A 17,957-nucleotide genomic window follows, 5' to 3' on the forward strand; every position below is an offset into this window, starting at 1 on the left:
GTGATGTAGGTTGTTTGTAGCTCCCTTTAGTGCTGGATGTGATGTAGATTGTCTGTAGCTCCCTTTAGTGCTGGATGTGATGTAGGTTGTCTGTAGCTCCCTTTAGTGCTGGATGTGATGTAGGTTGCATGGCAAGAAAAGGCTGCAGTACTGCATAGTCCTCAGGTTCACCCACATTGTAGTTATGCCTGGCCCTGTAATAGCTTGTGCCAATAACTTCATGGAATGTTACTAAAAGACTACTTAAATCATGGGTTTATTCAACTTAGAATGTCTGAATTATCAATGTCTGAATAATATTTATTTCCATTCCAGACATACAGTGTTTGGGTTTGAATCTTCTACGCTCTTTGATTACAAGAAAGAGTTTGTGTATTGCAACTATGCATGTCCTGTCAGCAGTTCTGGTTTCTACTCTGCGACGATTTAAAGAAGTCACTGAAATCCAGATGCATGTACGTGTCATTTCTATGTGCAAAGATGAAAACAAAAGCCAAAACCTTAGAAAATTATTTTAATATAGTTATATTTTAAGTATAATTCCTTATTTTACTTCATTTTGATTGTACTGCAATTACTAGATTAGTGTAAACCTGTGTAATTAAACTGGTGTTTGTTGTAGAAGTGGTTTTCTTGGAGACATATATTCAATCCAGAATATGTAAGCGTAGATTAAATGTTTATCTAAAACTTCTGAGATCTGCAAATGAGAACAGATTTCTCAGTCATGATCCATCATTCTGTCAATCTATAATCATTTAATGAAGTAACCATCATTATATTGTTGATTGCCCTTCTTTGAGAAGTCATAGAAAATAACTTAGTTCCGAGCCTTGTCACCAGCAATAAACTTAGTGCAGGAATGGTGTATTTAAGAAAGGATATTACTGGAATACTGTGTCAGACTTTGGACCCACATCTCTATATGGAAGGAAAGTTCTTACTCTGTCTGCAAACACATATTCAGTCCTCCTTGTGTGAAAGTTCTGTTTCCTCTGCTTCAGAAGTTTCCCCTGTTTGTTCCCAGTTTCATTTTTCTAGCAGAGTGGAGATTGCCCATGAGATCAGCTTTCTGTGAGAGTTTCTGTACTTCTGTTTCAAATCAGTATGAAAATATCAAAAGCACAGCCTCCCTTCTTTGCTGCTATTTTTCCCCCAACCATTCCCTGTTTAGCTTAGCAACCAATTTAGAGAGAAATAATGTGCTGAAATAAGGAACTTACTTTAAGTGATTTAGTCTCAATTAGGTTTGGACAGGGTCCCCAGTTTACCCAGTTCACCCTTCTAGGTGAACTTTACTTGCAGAACTGTGGGATAATTTCGTGTTTCTTCTTAGTTTTTGGGCACACCTCTTAGGTTTTTCATTTAGTCCATGTATTTTTTTCAAATTCAACGATTACTGAGCAACACATGGAACAGGGATGTATCTTCGTTCCCTATCTTTAGAAGAAGGTTGTTTCCTCTCTACATTTTCAGGAAATCACGAGTACATTTGTCACTGCCAGTGTCAGATATTATGGTGCATATTTGGCTTTTCAAAGTGTCGGTTAATATATGTTTAAGAAGGTCAGCTAAACAAGCATGAAACTACAGTTATATAAACACAGAGACACCTGGTGTTTCTGCCTTCTCTCCTGATCTTCTCTGATTTGTGAATTATTGCATGTTTAAAAGCAAGAAAAAAAAAATTAAAGCACATATCTTTTGGTTGAAATTTGATTTTGTTGCCTGACCTGTTTTAAAATGACACCTTTTAACACTGTACTTCTTTGAATCTTCTCATTGTGTTCTTAGGGATTTCATGCAATCTTGTCAATTCTTGGTTTGTCACCTTGTTTTGCAAAGCTGCTGGTAAATGAATCATTTGACACAGTCATTTTCTACCAGATGTCTATGTGTTTCACTGACCAGCGAGATCAACAGGTATCTTTTTCTTTGACAGTCCACAGCTAAGAAATGTTGGTGGTTTTTTGTCCTAACTTTTATTGTTTGTCTTCCCATTCAGTTTCAAAGCCTGTGTTGTAAATGTTTTGCTAAAATAGCTGAAAATGATGATTTAAAAAATATGATGCTGGAAAAAGCATGTATGGAGTGCAATAGTATTATGGCTGAATGTTTACTTCTACTGGGAGCTGATATTAATAAGAAGACAAAGACAAACTCTTTGATCTATCAGGTAATATGTGGAAATATATATATAATTTTATTACTTTAAAATTTGTGCTTTTGGGTTCTTTTCTGTTTTCCTTGATTTGGCAGAACACAGTAGCAATGTAACTGTGACCCGAGTGTTGTTAACTGTCCTTACTGACAGTGACTTCAGGCTCAGTCTGATGTTCCCTGAAACACCCTTCCCTGTATTGAAGCTCACAGGGCACTGTCACATAGAATGTGCCCCCACTGTCAGTTCAGTTCTCCTGCAAGTTCACTTTAGATCCGTGCTTTCCGACTGTTTACCCTGTTCTTGTGCAAACCTGTGTTCAGTCAGGTACTGATTTAGCCTTAGCTATGGAATATTTTTGAAGAAGACTTAAGATCAAGCTTTGCAAGTTGGCATTTTTTTGAACTACTTAGGTGTAGAATGTATCAAGCCATTAAAGCCCAGGCAGGAAACTGGTATTCCAAATTCAGCTCTTTCCAAGCTCTGTGAGGCCGAAGTACCAGTGGACCATCAGCCAGCTTTATCCAGACAACAGCCACATCCAGAGCATCAACTGTCTGAAGTACATAAGTATCTTAAAAAAGGCCATAGGCAAACATTCCATCTGGATTCAGCCCTGCCAATGTAAAGGCTGTTCCCACATGCAAGTACTCCTTGCTTAATGTGACTGCCTTTAAATTTGGGGGGCTTTTTGAGAAGTGGTATGCATAAACACTTATAAATTTTACTTCAGTATCTAAGTTTTAAATAGTCTGAGAGAATCTCAGCAATACTCCCTACAGGAAATTAGGAAGTGTTCAATTCTGCTGGCAGAACTGGATGAGTGATGAAATACAGATTGATTTGGAACCAATCATCCATCCATTAAATGTGAAGTTGGCAAGTCAGCGTTAGCAAACCACAGTGGACAAATTGAAGTAACTGGAAATATTGCTAAAAAATATTTTTAATATTCACAGTCAGCACTGCTCTGTGTAGCAGTGCAGGCTTGGAGATTGGGATGAATCATAGAATCATTAAGGTTGGAAAAGATCTCCAGGATCATAGAGTCTGACGTTCAACCAAAAACCACCATGGCACTAAGTGCCACATCCAGTTGTTTCTTGAACACTTCCAGGGATGGTGATTCCACCACTTCCCTGGACAGCCCGTTCCAACGCTTAACTACCCTTTCAGTGAAGAAATTCTTCCTGGTGTCCAACCTGAACCTCCCCTGACCCCACTTGAGGCCATTTCCTCTCATCCTGTCACTTGTTGCCTGGGAGAAGAGACCAATCCCCACCTTGCTACACCCTCCTTTCAGGTAGTTAAAGCCAATAGACCTGAGCTCCCTAGCACTAGGCAAGGCTTGATGAGTCTCACTGGTTTTGCCTGTTCATCAAATATCCAGATGATATGGCAGAATAACACGAGTGTCTTTTTTTCCACTGGACAGATCAATAAATGGAATTGCCATAGACCACATGCAATAACCACACTAGATAAATTGCCATATATTTTTGACTGAAAATTGTGTGCATTCATGGCAATAATTACACTTGCAGAACTCAAACATTTGATACATTTTGGGCAAAGACTTCGTGGAAATGGGAGTTGGTACTCAGATGCTGTAGGCAGGCATATGCTTCAAGGAGTAAGAAGCTGTGTAATTGGAAAAGAGTCACAATCCTAAAGATAAAGTGAATCTGAATTTGAGACAAGCCTCTTATGCAGTCTGAGGTGTTGTTTAAATGCTTCACATGATTTTTTTTAAAATTGCTTTTCTTCTAGGTTTGTGACAAAGGAAATAACCCTAAATTGGTAGAATTGCTATTAGCCAATGGTGCTCGAGAGCAAGATGTTCGGAGTGCTTTAACCATCAGTATAAAGAGAGGAGATAGCCAAATCATCAGCTTACTCTTAAAGAAGCTTAGCCTTGATGTCACCAACAGCAGTATATGTCTTGGAGGATTTGGTATTGGAAGACTAGAACCCTCCTGGCTCATTCCTTTGTTCCCAGATAAACTTACTCCAGTAAAAAAACAAAGTGAGTATATATAGAAATTGTTACATCTCTTGATGGTAATATGAAGGTGTTTTAGATCAAGACTTTCAGTTCAGGCTCTCATAGCATTCAGCTTGTTATAGAAAGTCTGGCAAAACTTGAAAACAAATCAAGACATTTCAGTTATTTTTTTTTAAAGCTATTTGGATTTCTTGGAGAATATTCTATAGTTTTCGTTTCTTATACATACAGATGCAGGTTCTGCACTGGCAAGAATGGTGCTTAAATTCCAGATGAAGAATATTTCAGAGGATAGATCAAGAGCGTCCTCTGATCCAAACTTCTCTGAAGATGGAGTGGATAAAAACTATGACTGGAGTTTCATACCTGACCCATTAGTGGACAGTATTTTTCCTTTGAGTGATGATATTGATAGTGAAGGTAATTGTATTTATTTTCTTTTTTTTTTTTATAATCCCAGTCTAGTGTACCAGGACAAGACTATAACCACAAGTCAGTTGCTTATTTGTATTTGAGATAGAACACTTCCCATGAAGAAAAAACTGTTACGTAAAATTTCATTTGTGGTAACACTGGAAAATAGTTTATGATGAGTATGTACTTTATCTACAAAATTAGGACCTTAAAGAATTTTATTATCAATTTAAAATTAGTTTTTCATGCATTCAGTTTTTTGTAGAGAGAAAGAGTTGGATGCATACAACCACATTTAGATTTTGACTGTTTTAGATAAACACTTATTTATGAGCTGCCTTTATAGTCTATAGCAAAAAGCAATTGTTTCAAGAGCCCAATTTGTCTTGTCATGAAGTCAGGTGTATTGCGATATAGAAACCCCTGTGTTCCCTGGGTTGTCTGTAAATAAAGTTTACACAACCACATCTGGTATAGAGGACTATACTATTAAAATATAAACAAACCCTATCCCAAAGATAACTAATTGATCAGCAAGTGTAAATGACAGGTTTATGTTGAGTCCAGCATCATTCTTGGTAACCATGTCAGGACATCTGAATGCCTTTAACTTCTAAAAAGACAGCATTTCTGTCTATAATATCAGCAACTTAATAATAAGAGTGGCCTTAATTTGTAACATATCTTTTTTTGTTCAAATGTCGCTCTTGTTTTAGAACAGTTGGCTACTTAAAATCATCACAGATGAAGAATTTGAATTTTAGAATCAGAGAATCCAAAGGAAGTTTTTTGTGCTGTTTTATTCTTTTCCTTTATATCATTCAGTACTACTTTTCATTTCTGTAGGTCTTTTTGTTGTCCCGCATAAAAAAGTGTATTCTTAATATCTTAAGAAAATACATTCATTACTGACAGGAGTGATTTTAGGAGTTTTAAAAGTAGCTTTGAGAAGAGGGACATCAAATGGGTCCAGATAATCCTAAATCACCACATCCAGAGTGGTATTTGATGTTTCATTCTCAACAAATGTGGGAGTAAAAATTCATCTATTAAAATACAAACTTTTTCTACTTTCAAAAGCTATTTACACTGCAGTAGCAGAAAGATGTGCTGTGAAATGTGTGTGGTAATCCCAACACGATGGAAATTTTAGATCATAAAGCATCAGGGTAACAACCTGGAGGTCATATTTGAAACATGTCAGGTTAGTATGGCCCACGTGCTCTAAAAAACATTGACAACATTCTTGGCCTGTTGCACACACAACTCACCAGTGAGATCCTGCCAGTATTGATGCTTTTGAAATGTATCTCTCCTTTGTATGTCAGCATCCATATTACAGTTGAATTCTGAGCCTCATTTTTAAATACATTTTTCATATTTATTACTTCTCCTGTGTTATGGTTTTGTTCTAGGAAGTGAAGGTTCACTTTTTACAAAAAAGAAGTCCAATTCCATTGCAGTTGCTGATGTATATTGTAGGGAAATGGCATGTCAAAGAGGTTCTCCTACTTTACCGCGACATTCCTACTCTGTGGTAAGTTAGATCCTTGTTCATTCCAGGCTTTTAAGTCCATCTGCATTGCCTACTGCAAAATAGTCAAGTGTTAGGAAAGGTCATGTAACCATATGGGCCATTCAGTATTTCCTTCTATTGCAGTGCACTTTGCGGATGAGAGTTTACGTCAGCAAAAATTTATGATCACCTAAAAGTTAATTATTCAGATTTCCAGTTGGGATTTTCAAACAGAAATACAGGAACCATGGACCTATTCACAAAGACTTAACTACCCCTTAATGAGCTGATCTTCAGCTGTAATCAATGGAGACTGTTCCATAAGACATGAGGACAAATCAGTGGAATGAAAGTCACATTCCTTTGAAAGGAGCTTGTCTTCTTCCACTGACTTTTAAGGGGAAACTAGAGAAACTGACTTCCCTAGAGAAGGTTATGTTTTGTAATATCCTGCTCCATCCTGTCTCCCCACCCTAGTGAAAGTCATTTTAGGTTGTCAGAAAATGCACTTCTTCCGTTGCACTTTAAATCTACCATTCTTCCATATTGCATGGATCAGTAAGTTTTATAAAGATGCGATCTGTGGTTATTTTGAGTTGAAGTGTACAGTTCATTTGTGTTCTCCCTATAAGTTCTGATAAAAAGAAACCACAATAAAAAGAGATTACTGAATTTGAATAATTCCAGATATCTGCATATGTTTGTAACTTTTTTTCTCTTTGGGATTTTACAGGGACCTGGCTCAGATTATGAACCATTAATGAAACAAAGAAGAAAATTCTTGCTTTCAGATGAATCCCTCAGTAAGTAAACTATGCAATTTAACATATATAATGGATTTTTCGTCCTTAATGCTTTCACAAGCATAGCATGCAGATTTTAGTCCAATTATATATTTGTTTACAAATAAGAGGATACATTTTGGAATACTACAGTGGAGTACAAATAATGAATATATAGGGATTTTTTTTTCCAATTAGAATTAAATGGCCAATGAAATTTCAGAAGTGCTCTTATTAGCTTTCAAAAGCTCCTTCTGTTGTGCAGTGCATAAGCATCCATCTTTCCCCTACTGTCTTATAAATTTTTGTGGCTTAATAGAAGTCTTCATGGATTTGGATCTTAACCAGTATTCAAACATTCAATATCTACTGGATCTTGAGATCCAAAGTTGATTGATCTTAATTTTACTGAAGTGATAAATGAAATTATGCTGTTTTTCACGTTTTTGTTTTAATAGAAGGCATCTCAAAATTTTCACCACATATAAGACCATCAGAGAGTCTTTCTTCACTGATCTCAGAGAAAGAATATATTAAATCACTAGATCTTTCATCAAATGAGCTGGAGAACATTGATGCCATCAGCCAGAATAGCTGCTTAATTAGTCATCTGGAACACCTTGAGAAACTGGAGCTCCACCAAAATGCTCTTACGAACATTCCAGAACAACTGTGTGAAGTAATTCTGCATAATTTTATGTAATACAAGTTGAAATTAGTTAAAATAAATTGTTTATATCTAATAATGTAATCCATACGTATTGTAATAATGTATCCATAGCAATATTACTCAAGAATATGAGTGTATATTTTTGCATATTTCATACATTCACAGAATTTTCATTCAGTGGATTTATGTTCATCTAGAAATAAAAGTATTTTCATAGAACTGTTTTAAGTCGTTTACTGCAGAGAACTGCTTTAAAACATTTTATATTAAGTAGCATAATAATGTAAATGGGACTGAGAACTGCAGGCAATTAATATTTGTTAAATTTTAAGAAACTGAGCTAATTAATTTTAAGTAATGATTTATATTTATATTTTATATTGTAATAGAAATATTATAGTTTACATTGGTGCGATTGCTATTTTCTGTTGTTTTTCCTAGTGAGATAAATATAAGTAGATTAATAAATTGCATAAAAATATAACTCAATTATAAACTATAAATTCACTTTTTTTTTCAACTTTTTAAAATCAAATTATCCTTTTCTTTCAGAACTTGAAATGCGTGACTTACTTGGATTTGCACAGTAACCGATTTACTTCTTTTCCAACTTATTTACTGAAAATGAATTGTATTGCAAATCTTGATATCTCTCGAAATGACATTGGACCTTCCTTTGCTTTGGATCCATACCTCAGATGTCCAACTCTAAAGCAACTTAATCTTTCATACAATCAGCTGGTATGCACTCCTGAATTTCTTACAAATGTCGCTGAGAATCTGGAACAGCTGTTGCTAGAAGGGTGAGTAGCATTAGTAAATAGGCTGTAGCATAATAAACATAACAGGAAATAATATATTGGTCATCCAGAATGATGACTATTGTAGCATGGAAAGGATTATTTAGTCACCAGTGAAACGCTGACATTGTCTTCCAAATGTGTAAATTGCTCCAGTTTTCAGTGTTGTATTGCAAAGTACATGAGAATATCTTTGGGCATTGTTAGAATCTAAGAGCATTGCCATTCCAGTTACATACTAAACATGTAATTCATGTAGTTCAGTATCTTTCTGCTACCATACTATTAATCCACAGGCCTGTCTGTGTGGTATGACATATTCAGTTAGGGTTTCTATATACACAATAGAGTTTCCACTGTATTTTATATTCAGAAAAGCTTTTTTGGAAGTAGTATTCATGGAATTTTAGGTATGGTTATGGATATGTTTTAAATGACAGAAATATGAGAAAATAAGTAGGTTTTTTTGTTTACCAGCACTTATTATCATATTTGTTAGTGAGTGAGATAATTCATACCTATATAGCATTCTTAAGAATGTAGTTGGTTATATTTCTGTAAACTGCAGAAACTGTCCCATTTATTTCCTACAGCTTATGCTAAATAAGATGATGAACTTTATTAGTAATACTACCCTTGCAAAACAGTACTGCATGATTCTTTTGTCTCTGTATTTTCAGGATCTTTGTCTCTTTCTGATGTTCGTCTCCCCTGAATATATTGTTCATAACATTATATACTCATCCTGAATAGTATTCCCCACATATGGAACTCATTTTTTTAACTTTTTTTGGGTTGATAGTAATTGTGTGACTGTAATCCTGCAAACAGGTATCTTAAGTACACAGAACCCCTCATAAATGCAACAATCTTCTTTTGTGTGGGGTTGAGATCCAGTATATAATCAGAAAATGACACCTTGCGATATATTCTGCCACTTACTCTCCAAATTAATTTAACCTGTCTTAGTATCTGTCATGCTGCCACATGTGCCAGTGTTTTTGCTGACTGATCAATGTTTATATAGCTAAAGTCTTCTTTTTGTTTTGCCAGTGTAAGGATGGCATTGTCAGATCAACACTATTTATTTTCATGTTCTACCTAATATTTTCTAAATAAACATGGATTATTGTCTTTCTTTTTGTGATCACAGAAACAAAATTTCATGCCTGTGTTCACCCATATGCTTGAAAGAATTGAAAATTTTAAACATTAGTAAAAACAACATTTCATCCCTTGCTGAGAATGTTTTCATGGGCTGTACAAAACTGGAGCAGTTCAACGCCAGGATGAATGCTCTTGGTAAGTACTGTGAAAATACAATCCACCTTCTAGAAACTGCTCTAAGTCACAAAATTCCTCTGCCACAGCATTTGGACTCTTGTGACAACAGGAAAGAATACCACATGTACTTGTCCTTGGTTATACAGTTCCTTAAGCTTCAGCTTTTCATCACTGAAGGATGGAGTATGCGTCCAGTCATTTGATGTGACTCAGCTGACTCCTCTTGTTTCTACATTTGTAGTGGATACTGAAAAAATGATGGAGTGTAGTTGAGATTGTACATGCTGTTGAGGAAGGTTCAAGAGAGCAGAAATTGTTCAGATTTAGCTTGCAAATCTAGTATTAATACTGTACTGAAATACATAGAAGCATCCTGGCTTGTACCAGAAAGAGTTTTGGGCCCCTCACTACAAGACATTGAGGTGCCGGAGTTGGTCCAGAGAAGGGCAACAGAAATGGTGAATGGTCTGGAGCACAAGTCTGATGAGAAGCAGCTGAGGGAGCTGGGGTTGTTCAGCCTGGAGGCTCAGTAGAGACCTTATCACTCTTTACAAATGCCTGAAAAGAGGTCATAGCCAGGTGGAGGTCGGTCTCTTCTCCCAGGTAACAAAAGATAGGACAAGAGTAAATGTCCTCAAGTTGTGCAAGGAGAGGTTTAGATTGGATATTAGGGAAAATTTCTTCACTGAAAGTGTTGTCAAGCCCTGGAACAGGCTACCCAGGGAAGTGGTGGTGTCACCATCTCTAGAGGTATTTAAAAGACATGTGGATGTGAACCTTAGGGCCATGGTTTAGTGGTGGACTTGGCAAGGCTGGGTTAATGACTGGACTCAGTCATCTTAGCGGTCTTTTCCAACCTAAAAAATTCTGTGATTCTAAGTATTTACCACACTATATCCAGCGTTATATTCAGAATAAGACAGAATGTTTGGTTCAGTTGCCTGAATGCAGGTGTCATTTGAGAAGCCCTGAAGTATCCCACTTGGCTTGCAGCTTGTGGTCCAGAAAAAGCAGGTCTTCCATAGCTCTTGTGTTTTATCTTTAAGCTTTGTGCAGACCGCTCAGGTACCACTAGACAGATCCCCTTCAGTAGAACCCAGTGTTAAGGAACTGAATTGAGTCCACCTAGAGTGTGTGTCAGTAACTTAGCTTATTTTATGCAAAGGTGTCAAATCAATTTATCTATGGAAATTACAAATTGCATAACTTAGATTTTTAATGATACTGTTGGAGTTCATAAGTTACTGTCATAATTTATTCTGTCTTCAAGGCATAAAATCTTCCATTTTGAAATTATTTTCACATTATTTCAGAAGGTAACTCTTATAACCACATTAAACACAGCTGAACCATTAAACTCGTTTTTATATGAATAAGACCTAACACACCCTGAGTCATATGGGAATCTTATGCATACTGGCAATACAGTAAAGTGTAAGTAAGATTATTTCAGTGCTTAATGAAATGAGATGAAGGATAATAATATGTAATGTGTTAAAAGCCAATATATTACTTAATTTGGGGAGTTTAGTTTTAAATGGGCTTTAAAAAAAAGATCTGAATTCTGCCTTGATAGATGGTACAAAGACCTAGGTATGAAAATGATAGACTGACATTTTAGTCTGTCTTTGATTCTGGAAAATTCCAGTCTTAAAAATAATAAGATTTACCTCTTTTTCTGCTCTAGAAAGAATACCTGACTTGTCATCCAGCATAACAAGTTTAAAATTATCCCAAAATTGTTTTGTTAATGTTCCAGAAGCAATACTTCTTCTACCACAGTAAGTTATTATTTTATTTATTGAAGTTAACATCAAGTTCTTGATGAAGAAAATCTTGTGGCAAGACCTTCGTTAAGCAGAAAATTCTGCATGACCTTTGTTAAGCAGAAAATTCTGCATGCACTACTGATTCTCAGGAAATCCTTTCTAACAGGTTAAATCCAGAACTTAGTAGCTTTTAACTGAAGACAAACTAGTCACATTTTCTTCATGATTTTGAGAAATTCTGTTCCTCAGATTCAAATCACTGTTGTTGAAAATATATTGCTTGATAGTTGAAGCTGACAATTCTTGCTGAGAAGACCAGAATTAATTTAATATTTTCTTGTAACCAACAATAAAAAGATACTGGCAATTTTTCCTTTTTGAGTTCTGCAGACTTTGCACAAGGCTACTGAGGTTGGTTTTTCACTCCCCAAATAACACAAGATAGTTATTCTCAAAGAATAACACTTCCTCTAAAGAGAATTGTGATAAAGATGCATGTGACATTTATTTTGCTATACCTTCAAAGCATTACTCATGTGAAAATTGCACTTCTGCTTTTTTTTATAGAAGTTCATGACCTTAACATATCACTAGAATCAGATTGTGGAAGGAGTGCTTGGAAGGGTTGATCAGATCAGTTATGTGATAGGTGTGGGTAGATGTGAGTACTGGTGGCACCATGGAGAGGGCAGATCCACAGATTTGTGAACTTACATTAATGAAATTTACATATTTCATGTCATTATTAACATGATATTACACAGTTTCAGTGTGCTAACATTTATATTCATGGCAGCAGATTTAATGGATGTGTTGAAAAAGCTGCAGCTTTCAGGTTCTACATCTCCCAGCTCAGACAAATCAATAAGGCATTGCATGGAATTTTGTATGCTTCATGTTTCACAGTTACATAAACAGCATATTTGTCCAACAGATGTAGGAGAACTCTATAATTTATGCACATACATCTATTTACAAACATGTCTACTTCAGTCTGCATTTCTGTCAGAAAACCATCTGTTCTGACGGCTAATCCATTTATTTGTTTATTAAAAACTAATATATTTCTGATTCCAGTTAATCTGGGTTTTATTTTTTCATTTTCTAACTTCTCTCTTTTTTATTTTCATGTTTTTAGTTTGCGATCAGTAGACTTGAGCCAAAACAAGATCGTAAGCCTGCCTGGACCAATGCACTGGAAATCATTAAACTTAAGGGAGCTGTTATTTAATCATAATCAAATAGACGTCTTGGACTTGAGTGAAAAGGCATGTGCATGGTCTAGGCTAGAAAAGCTACACCTGTCCCACAACAAGTTAAAGGAGGTAAAGTGTAAGATTCCATCTAAAGAAAATTAAGTCATTTTTCAGTTGAATGCAATTTTTCGATGTTCATTTAATTTTTGTGTGACCTCTCATACCATTGTACATTCTATAGTGAAATGGTATGTAAGTGCAAATACTACTTCCTGTGAATGAAAATCACCATATTCTATTCAGCTTTTCTACCTGGAATGTGTCCTATAATCTATTTGTATAATGAATTACTTATGCATCCTTCCTCTATTAGTGTGGGATATTAGGCCTGTTTATTAAAAAAACCTACACTGCAGCAAAAGTAATACTTAGTTTTGTTAAATATTTAATGTATTCATGCTAATAACTTTTTTTTCAATGTATAATTGTCCATTAAATGTTCTTTTATTTAGATTCCTCCTCAGATTGGCTTCCTAGAAAATTTGGCTTCTCTGGATGTAAGTCATAATCCCGATTTGAGATTCTTTCCAGATGAAATGGGAAGACTGTCCAAAATCTGGGACCTTCCTTTGGAGGGACTCCATCTTAATTTAGACTTCAAACATGTGGGATGCAAAGCCAGAGACATTATCAGGTTTGTTGCCTATTGTTCTTGAATATTCCTGTTTTGCTTTCTTGGGATATGTGAGAAGCATTAGTTTTGAAAAGACATGCTGGTTTGTCATGTGAAATCCAGCATGCTGCTCTATGGAAGGTTTCATGTCATATCAACACACATACATAAAATAGATTAGAGTGATTTAGACTTCTTCATTATTATCTCTTGAATTTGATGCTTCTAAAAACTATGCAATAAATGGTGCTTACCAATTATTTGTAGTACATTTCTTGTGTTTCCCAGTACATTGCACAGAACACAATTTTGGGGTAATTACAAAACAAAAAAGGACACATTATGAACTAAACTTTAGGTTTCAAATCATAAATTAGAATAGAAAATTAAAAGGTGTTGAAAATTTGAAGAAAATGGTATGGGTTTAGGAATTTCCTTGTTCTTGAGTTCTGTTGATATTTTTCTCTATTATACATTTCTGTGAGTTTTGTAAACTTTTTTTTATATCAGATTTCTTCAACAACGACTGAAGAAGGCTGTACCTTATAACAGAATGAAGCTCATGATTGTTGGAAACACTGGCAGTGGAAAAACAACCCTGTTGCAACAACTAATGAAAATCAAACGAATGGAGCTGGGCTCTCCGAAAGCTACAGTAGGCATTGATGTAAAAGACTGGATCATTCAAGGGAAAGGCAAAATGAAGAAAGAGCTTATATTAAATGTGTGGGATTTTGGAGGTATTTCATGAGCTTATTGTCCTTTACTTTTCTAACGTGTTAATGCATTGCTTAATCCTAGAGTCAGCCTGTGGAAATTTGAACTGGGGACAGTATAATCACACAAATTTACACCTAAAGTCCAGTGACCACTTACAAATTAGTGAATTCTGTAAATTAGCAGCTAATCCCTCAAATTTAACTAAAGCCTCAGGAATTTCTCATCACCAAATGTGGTCTGACCACACATTTCAAACATAGCACTTTAGAATAGTCATTTCAAAATAGTAAGAAACAGCTTGTAATCACCAAAAGCATCTTCCACTCAACTCTGATTCTCCCTTTTATAGTCTGGGTCTCTCTAGGCTCTACCGTATCACAGGTTTGTAAGGTCACAGAAAACAAAGCACTTAGGAAGAGTCTTTGAGCCTTGGATTTTTGGGAAACTTTCTAAGTTTGGGGTACTACAGAAACACTTCTAAAATTCAGGTCTATTTCAGGCTATAGAAAAGTTATTTTTAAACAGTGGACTGTCATCATTTAAATAGAATCTATTATCACAATGCACAGATGAGCAGTATTCAAGTTGGATGTCCAGCTTAATTGTGATGTTAAATCATGTGACTTTAGGAGTCTTATTTTGAAGTTGCAGAAAGGATAGGAGAAAGGGAAGGAAGAAGATAGAAGGGATGGAAGGAGTGAGAGGGAAAATCAGTATTGGAGTTTTAAAAGAATCATGACCTTTCAAGCTGTCTTTGCAGCGACCATGTTTATCCACTTGTTAAATCTTACACTTCCTGATTTAAAACTAGCTTATATGTTTCAACACTATACTTCAGTCAATGAGCTACCACAGAGTACCTACCTAAAACTCATAGTTACTATAGGTTTTCTCTCAATTCAGATAAATTTCTGCAAATGTTAATTTCACTGATAAATTGGTGGTCTGAGAGTAAATGTTCTGCTGCCTTTTTGTGATCTGAAGATGTTCAGTCAAGGAAGTACTAAACGATGGAAATTTTTGATCATTAGGACAAGAAGAGTTTTACAGTACCCATCCTCATTTTATGACCCAAAGAGCTTTATACCTTGCTGTTTATGATCTTAGCAAAGGACAAGCAGAAGTGGATGCTATGAAGCCATGGCTTTTTAACATCAAGGTAAGCCATACAGAGTGGAATTCCACTTTCCAGGGAGCTGTATGGGGACAGCAAATTAACCACAAATATTTTTAGATAGGGGAAGAGGAAAAAACCTAATCAGAAAATAAAAATTAAGGTTAAACAAGAGCTGAAATACATTGTGTGTTAGATATGAAAATATTTTTAAACATACGAAAGCATGATCAGCACCATTTTTTATTTAAAATGGTACAAAGTGATGTGCAAAAGAATAGTTTGTATATTCTGGCAATATTTTGAATTGACTGATAAAAATAAGAAAGGGATAGTATTAAAAGAATGGTGAGTCAAACCTATTGTTTTCTTTTACAACAGTGTAAATTCTGGTGAAATCAGAATTAGACTAATTTAAAACTGACTAGATGCAGGTTTTAAATCATGCTATTAAGTGTATATTAAGTGTTCTGAATAGGAATGATTCCAGAACTATGGTAGGGAAATTGATCTAAGAATCTGCCTATATATTTTTCCTTTACTCTCTGTGTTTTCTGTGTGCTCTATGTGACTCATTTGATGGAGTCACTCTATGGGGAGTGAGCATTACTTGTCTTTTCCTTTTGAAGGATGGTTAGCCATGACTGGGCAATACAATCACATAAAGAGTTTTTATAGTGATTGTTTTTGGTAAACTTGTCTTTTTCAGTCTTTGCACCTTGAGAAGAGATGCAGGACAGAGGGTAGCAGTCAGTTTAGTGTTGATAAAGACCATTTCTGATGTGTTCTCCTTTGTTATGCAGTGCTTGCTGATGTTTCATCACTGCACTGTTCCAATGACAACTACAAAAGTGACATTTCTTTTAGCTTTTCCATTTTCTTGGATGTTCTCAATGAAAAGTGTCTCTCCTACTTTACTGGCAATGCTGTTAATCTGCAAAGAATGAAATCCAGATCTACACTCCTTCCATTTAGAAAAAAATGATTTTTTAATGTTTCTGTTTTGAAATAGACTGCTCTGTTGAAAAATATGTTTTGAATTTATAGGCTAATGCATCCTTATTGTCTTATCCAGTCAAGGCTATTATATGGGGTTGCAGTTTAAACTTAATCTGAATAAAGACATGAAATAGGAGATTTCAAAACTTAGTTAAGAGAGGTATATTTAAAAAGGGAGAAACAGTAGCTTTTTTCATTTTATTGATTGTCTTTACTAAATTGCTCACATTTTATGTGGATATAAAACACTAAAATCAACATTCACTATTGAGTTAATCAACACTATGGATCTTACTAACAGGCTCGAGCTTCAACATCCCCCGTCATTCTTGTTGGCACTCATTTAGATGTTTCTGATGAAATGCAACGTAAGGCCTGCATGAGTAAAATTACTAGAGAGCTGTTGAATAAGCGAGGCTTCCCAGCAATCCAAGATTATCACTTTGTGAATGCTACAGAGGAATCTGATTCCATTATCAGACTCCGGAAAATAATAATAAAGGAGAGTCTTCATTTCAAGGTAAGCTACATACTGTTTGTAATGTTGAAAACATTCTAGTTTTAGTTAAGTGAATAAATTTTTAAACATTAACACATAATTATATACATTTTATTGTGATAGCAAACTCATCTTACCTTCATAAAACATTACGCAAAGCAAAATAATGAAAGAAAATCACCAGGTTTGTTTTAATTTCACTTTCTACCAAAAAAAAATAAACTTAGTAAAAATCCCAGCTAAATTCTGTTTTCAAGCACTAGGAGCATAAATTGAATATTTAATTAAAATGGGCCATCTTCTTCTTACAAAGAAATTTAATTAAAAACTGGTTTTGTTGGGTGTATTAAACATGTAAAAGTAAATGTTTGCATCATGTGTTAATAAGTGCAATAAGTGTTGCAAGATTTCAAGGGACCACGAAATATGATTTTGTGATTTCTGAAAACCAGCTAATTTTCCATTACTGATTTCATTTTACGTAGCGTGATACCATTCCTAGAAAGAGGAAAGTGAATTAAAGCAGGAAAACAAGATCTCGTGCAATGAGTGATCCTCCTAAACTGGAGAATCTGCACTTGTAGTTCTATTGTCTCCAAAGTCATCTTACCCACTAAGTCATGTTACTCAATAAATGAATGTTCCTGTTCCTTCTTGCTGCTGCTATTGAGTGGACATACCCACCTTACATCTTGGGTTTATTGTCTGCAATTCACATGAATAAATTATTACATTTAAGATTACTGTTCCTAATTTTACAGATCAGAGATCAGCCAGTGGTTGGTCAGCTGATTCCTGACAGCTACCTGGAGCTGGAAAAGAGAATTTTGCTAGAACGCAAAAATGTCCCAGTTGAATTTCCTGTGATCGATCAGAAACGCTTACTGGAATTGGTGCAAGAAAACCAGTTACAACTGGACGAAAATGAACTCCCTCACGCAATTCACTTTCTCAATGAATCAGGTAAAATGCTGTCTTCAGTGTGTGTTTGTTAGCACTTTTTTGCAAATCTGCAGCAGACAGACTTGTAAACATTTTTAAATCTTTCACAAGGTTGCCACAAAGTGGTGAGCTGAAGTGTCTAAGCTTGGGTAACATTAGTGTGTTAAACCAGGTTGTTAGGAAGGGAATTCCATGGTATGAAGGATCACTACTGTAACAATTTATATCTCTTGTCCCTACTTGAAAACATCATACCTGCCTGTTAGACAGCACAGTTGCTGGAGAAAGATGCAATTGTTCCAGTAGCTCAAATACAATGATGGTTAGAGGAATACATGTAATAGCTTATGTCAGTGCACTTCCTAAAATTGAGTAATAAACCACACAGAGCTTGGCAAAAAAGCAAGTCAGAT

At 35.3% G+C, this 17,957-nt stretch overlaps 1 protein-coding gene across 1 annotated transcript in view; it reads left to right on the forward strand.

The window, feature by feature from the left end:
- LRRK2 (leucine rich repeat kinase 2) overlaps positions 1–17,957 on the forward strand; it is a 64,542-nt gene that overhangs the window by 26,000 nt on the left and 20,585 nt on the right. Inside the window, exons 17-33 of the mRNA XM_027639997.1 lie at positions 316–455; positions 1,795–1,923; positions 2,006–2,176; positions 3,932–4,187; positions 4,398–4,586; positions 5,996–6,117; positions 6,830–6,899; positions 7,337–7,557; positions 8,101–8,351; positions 9,502–9,650; positions 11,320–11,413; positions 12,540–12,726; positions 13,110–13,291; positions 13,781–14,010; positions 15,022–15,149; positions 16,405–16,623; positions 17,364–17,565. Coding sequence (XP_027495798.1) covers positions 316–455; positions 1,795–1,923; positions 2,006–2,176; positions 3,932–4,187; positions 4,398–4,586; positions 5,996–6,117; positions 6,830–6,899; positions 7,337–7,557; positions 8,101–8,351; positions 9,502–9,650; positions 11,320–11,413; positions 12,540–12,726; positions 13,110–13,291; positions 13,781–14,010; positions 15,022–15,149; positions 16,405–16,623; positions 17,364–17,565 — 2,940 coding nt within the window. The remainder of the gene's footprint in view (positions 1–315; positions 456–1,794; positions 1,924–2,005; positions 2,177–3,931; positions 4,188–4,397; positions 4,587–5,995; positions 6,118–6,829; positions 6,900–7,336; positions 7,558–8,100; positions 8,352–9,501; positions 9,651–11,319; positions 11,414–12,539; positions 12,727–13,109; positions 13,292–13,780; positions 14,011–15,021; positions 15,150–16,404; positions 16,624–17,363; positions 17,566–17,957) is intronic.

This window comes from Corapipo altera, unplaced genomic scaffold, assembly GCF_003945725.1.
Source record: "Corapipo altera isolate COAL_440 unplaced genomic scaffold, ASM394572v1 1b, whole genome shotgun sequence".
Lineage (NCBI taxonomy): Eukaryota > Metazoa > Chordata > Aves > Passeriformes > Pipridae > Corapipo > Corapipo altera.